Consider the following 5,077-nt stretch of genomic DNA (forward strand, 5'->3'; position numbering starts at 1 on the left):
GGGTGCCTATCATCATACCGCCAGGGCGCGTACGAATCGCCCCTCAGAGGGGGCGTAAGCACTCGACGGTGGTCATCACGATGGTATCGAGGATCAAACCGCCCGTGGCCTCAACCAAGGTACTGGTCTTGGTGATAACCACGATCTTCACACTGTGGAGGCGATCTTGGGCTGTGTACCGACCGAATTGTGTCCGCCACGACAGACCTGTTGTGAATCCTGTTGCGTGACTGAGAAACAGTTGAGTTATGTTCTCCGGCCACCTTGAGCAGTGCTCGAATCTGCTACAAACCTCTGTCAGCTTCGGAACGGTATGGCTGGATTGAATCTGCGATACATGCAGCTGCTACAACATTCTGGATCGGGATATGGTATACCTAACACTCTTCTCCATGCCCAGTCGAAAACAATTGTCGTTGTCGTTGACTGGAACTTGGAATTTGTCGGTGGACATGGTCGTCGAGTGCTTGTTGAAGATTCTCCAGGCGCGTACGCTCAGCCAGGGTGGCCAAGCGCACAGCCTCCAAAGCTGAGTCTCGGAGGTCTCCCCAATGATGGGGCTCTGGAGATCCTGAACGTTTCTGCGATGCAGTTCCTCCCTCTACTCCAAAGTGAGGGCTCGAGGGTAATACTCGCCGTGGTCGCGCGACGGGTCACCGCTGTCGCCGCCACCACCGCCGTCACGGACTGTGTTGGGAGTCGACCGCGAGGACTTCCGTCGCGGGATCGTTGCTCTCGCACTCGAAAAGCGTGTCCGAATTGCGAGTTGGCAGATCGAACAACCCATAGAGGGATTCATTGGGCTCAATCGCCGTGATTTGCGGGGTGGTCGACTGACGAGCCGCCACATGCTTCACCCACCGCTGGAGCCGCGAACGACCGGATCGCTTGCGGCAACGAACAACGGGGAGCGAAGACGCCACGAGAGCCGACCGATACTGAGTCGACGGCTCCCGCAGGAGGACGCCGGAGGCACTCGCATGAAAGTGCGCCGCCCAGCGGATGGGTAGAGTCTCGACGTCGAGGGGGGCTTCTTGGAGCCAGGCGGAGTCGTCGGCGATGAAGACGAGCGCGCCGAGACGAATCTCGCGACCCAGGGCCAAACCACCGCCGGAAACCATGTTGATGAAGATCGGAGATTGCAACCTCACCGAAAGTCGCTCGGACGCCTGCCCCCCGGTGGGCGCCAACTGTCGTGGGAACGAGTGTGACAGTAGAAGTAGGGGGTACGTAGGAGAAGGCAGTGTCCTAGCTACGGCGAGGTTGTATGCATAGGTTTACGAGTTCAGGCCCCTCTCGGAGGAGGTAACAGCCCTACATCTCGGTGCCACGAAGGCTTGTCGATTGGAATGTCGAATAGTTATAGGAGGTGCGAAGCCTTGTGCCAGAGGGGAGGAGTGGCTTATATAGAGTCTGCCACCCTTTCGCAGGCCTCAGTTACACATGGGTTCAATGAGAGTTAAGTCATGAATGTTACTGGTAATGCTCGTATTAAATGGTCTTAATGACGACGGAGTGAATGCGTGATCGTTGCCATCCTGGGGTGACTCTAGGTATTCTGTACTCCGAGTGGATTCTTGTATGGTCGAGTGAAATAGTCATTGTCGAGCGAAATTGGGGTATCCGAATGGAATGCTCTGTCGAGTGTATTGCACTTCATGAGGATTTCAATCGGTATCCTCTATAGGACCTTTAGGCCTCGGGCTCTTGTGTAGTGTCCTTGGGTAGGGTGTATAGGTCAGGCCTAAGACCCTAGCCTAGATACATGTCATCATCATCATGCATGTTAGGTGTTCCAATAGATGCCTCGGAGGCGAGCCAACCTGTGGTTGGATGGTAGGAGGACGGTGGTATTCACATCCCGTCAGAGTTTGATTTCTACACTTGACATTGGTGCTCGCATTCCTGGATTTATTTTAGAAATTCTGGTGATGTGTGTTCCCATCGACTACGAAGGCATCTGTGGCATCTTCGTTAATCTTAAGATGACATGCTGGTTCAATCTTTCAGAGCTGCTTATAAGGATAAGGTGTGCATGTATGTGAGTGACCTTGATTGTACTGTGTTTAACAAGGAAATGTCTGGGAGAAGCACTACTAGCATGAAGATGGTAGAATAATCAATATAATTAATTTGATGACCGGATAGAAGTATGTTCCAAATGTCATATTATCTCTAATAGTGTAAGTACGGGAATGGCCATATTCGGGTGCATTGCGATTATGTGAACAACCATGAACTGTCGACGGAGGTGAAAGGAGGATAAACGACTAAACATGTGTGGTGCAATAGCCATGTTTATTGGTTTAAGTGTGTGATTTTTTCACCCGTTGCAACGCACGGGCCTTTTTGCTAGTAATTATAATATGACAATATATTGCATGTTGGATCTAATGATATTGGTTCCGTATTGTGAATATTCATAGTTTCTTCTATAGATTTAATCACACTTTCTATGAATTTTTTTGTTGTTGAGACAAACCTAACATAGTAACATGCGAAATAAAAAGAAACGAATGGAGTACTCTGCCCTGGCTAGCAGAGATGACCGTGGCAAACACTTGATAAAAAATGAATGAGCGTACGGACCGAGGTCGTTTTCCATCTCGTGCCGAACCCAGCGCAGCCAGAGGTAGTTCGTAAACCGGTGTGCCGCGCCGGTGGTTTCGGTGGATGCGGAGGCGTCTCGCCGGGACGCAGGACGAACCACGACTGGCTCGCCGAAAAGAGCGATAAAAGGTTGTCAAAAGAGTGCAAGTGATTAAGGCGGTGCCCGTTGTGCAGGCGACCGTTGCCTAGCTATATATGTATAGGGTTTGGTACGATCCCGGAGACCGGCAAAGTGGTTGCCCAGAGGCATTTAATCATTTTAATTGGCACGATTCTCAATACGTCAGTTTTGAGGGACAATAGAGAGGACAAAAATGGGCTAGAAAAATACACCTGAATTTGGCACACTTTGATTTGATGTTTGATTCAAACAAATGTAAATCCTAGTGCCTAGTGGGACAGATGGAATGTACGTACATCAATAATTCGAGAAAAAGAAAGAATGTGCATACATTCCTTGCGAAGCAAACATAGCTACATTTTCTTATTTATTTTTGAGAGGGGGTGTAGTGAAGCAGACCCGTTGTTTTAGTGGTCTATTGGTCTGCTGGTCGACGCACAAAAAGAGAAGGAAAATATAGACAATTTGTTCTAAACTTATGCATTCTAAAGATTGCCGTAGATGTGCGTGAAAAAAAGGTGAAAACACGGACATGAACTTTTTCGTACGTGCCCTACGAATTAGAGCGTGAAAAGTTCTATTTTTATAGCAGGAAAGTTGGTGCAAGTTCTCGGAACCACATTTTTTCTGATCGTCATGCTCGAATTACATAGCATCCCACTACAAAGGACCTGGATATGCTGGCAAAAGCCCAGGAAAGCCAATCGATACTTTAGCTAATCAAAAGACTTCGACCAATCTGCTTATTTATTTATCGGTAAATGTACCCCATGGACGCCGCACGTGGCGACGGCACACGCCTAATCCAAGATGAGATCGACGGCCCCCCAGGCCTCCACGTCGTCGTCCTCCAGCCCCAGGAACGCCTCCAGCCCGGACATGCGCTCCCGCAGGCTCTCCGTGCCGCCGGCAGCTGTGACCGGAAGGGGAGACGAAGATGCCGAACTCTCCTCGGCAGCGACCCACCGACGCTTCTTGGGCGCCCCCGGCCCCTCCACGGCCGCGGCCGCCTGCGGCGCGCCCACCGCGGGCGGGAAGTTGAGCTTGGCCTTCGGCCCGCGGATATCGCGCGCCGCGACGTCGTAGGCGCGCGCGGCCTCCTCCGCGGTGGCGTAGGTGCCCAGCCAGACGCGCGCGCCCTTCGTGGGGTCCCGGATCTCCGCAGCCCAGCGGCCCCATGGCCGGCGCCTGATCCCACGGTACGCCGTCTTCCGCCCCGGCGCCAGCGGTTTCTCCTTCACCTCCCCACCTTACAAAGAGAAACACAAACGAAAAGTACAGAACAGATTAGCATGCAAGCTCACTGTCAATCAGAGATATGGAAAACGCTAGCTACATTACAAAATGTTTTGTCTATCATGTCCGCTAGTAGTATCTACCGGCGAGGATGGAGCCGGGGACGTCGGCGGAGGAGCCATCCGGGCGGCGGGCCCCGGCCGGGACGAAGTCGGCGATAACAGCTCCGCCGCACATTTCCTAGCTAACCACGTTCTCCTCTTACTCAGAGTCTTTGGAATTGGCAGCTACCTCGGCACAGAGGAATTAAGCAGATGACAGACGTTCTCTTCTTCCTTTGGTTTTATGTGGCCTGCGCCTCAACTGCAACCCCCCACCCTTGCTCTATATAGCCAGCAGAGTCCAAGAAACCGATGGAGCACAGTGGCAGAGGTACGCTAGCGTGGCTAGCCGACGACTGTATGCAGCCCGGCTGGCATGTGATGCCGCGACGCTTTAATCGATGACGCCATGGAAAGCGGCCGAGAAAGGTCGGTGGGTGCGTGCGCCGCGGACGCGTCGGCGACAAGTGTCGCAGCAGGTGGCAAGACGTGGAGGCCAGGCAGGGAAGCCTGCCGGGTCGCGAACATCGCATGCCGCGGCGTACGAGCGGTGTCTCGCTGAGTCACTGTGGACTGCCGACTGGTGGCTGTGTGTGCCTGTGTCACATGCGTTGAACAGGGTCAGCGCGCGATTCTGAAAAGGCAGGGTGAAAAGTGGCGTCGCGCCACCAGGATTCCGCCTCCCCGCCGACGGTTTCACGAGGAAACGGTGGGTACGCCGGCGCCCCGGTTTGCTGAAGCTCGCACCACTGCCGAATTGCCTATCCGTGCCGCGTGCGCCCCGACTCTTGTGTCTTTTTAGGCTAACTCCACCACCCGACCTCAAATGGATGTCCGGTTTGGCCGGATTTTGTTTTTTGAGCGGCAATGGGTTTGCTCATGTCTGCATTTGTCCGATGGGTCGTGGATGCGCTCAATGCGCGGCCGCACCTCAAAACCAGTCCGGGGTGGACGTAAATGAAAAATATATGAAAACTTAAATGAAATGACTTAAAAACTAAATAAACGC

At 52.9% G+C, this 5,077-nt stretch overlaps 1 protein-coding gene across 1 annotated transcript; it reads right to left on the reverse strand.

Annotated features, from left to right (window-relative positions):
* Positions 1-3,291: 3,291 nt before the first annotated feature.
* Positions 3,292-4,481, reverse strand: LOC119276761 (ethylene-responsive transcription factor RAP2-3-like). Its single transcript, XM_037557909.1, has 2 exons — positions 4,111-4,481; positions 3,292-3,980 (listed from the first exon to the last, which is right to left on the reverse strand). The coding sequence occupies exons 1-2, from the start codon at positions 4,202-4,204 to the stop codon at positions 3,532-3,534; spliced, it is 543 nt and encodes a 180-aa protein (XP_037413806.1). The 5' UTR covers positions 4,205-4,481; the 3' UTR covers positions 3,292-3,531.
* Positions 4,482-5,077: the final 596 nt, after the last annotated feature.

The sequence above is a fragment of the Triticum dicoccoides genome, chromosome 1A, assembly GCF_002162155.2.
Source record: "Triticum dicoccoides isolate Atlit2015 ecotype Zavitan chromosome 1A, WEW_v2.0, whole genome shotgun sequence".
NCBI classification, from domain to species: Eukaryota; Viridiplantae; Streptophyta; class Magnoliopsida; order Poales; family Poaceae; genus Triticum; species Triticum dicoccoides.

Excerpts from the sequence above, each read along its gene's own strand:
- LOC119276761 (XM_037557909.1), bottom strand. The coding sequence starts at position 4,204 with ATGTGCGGCGGAGCTGTTATCGCCGACTTCGTCCCGGCCGGGGCCCGC. Across the intron at positions 3,981-4,110 it reads CCCCGGCTCCATCCTCGCCG|GTGGGGAGGTGAAGGAGAAA; the intron begins GTAGATACTACT and ends TCTCTTTGTAAG.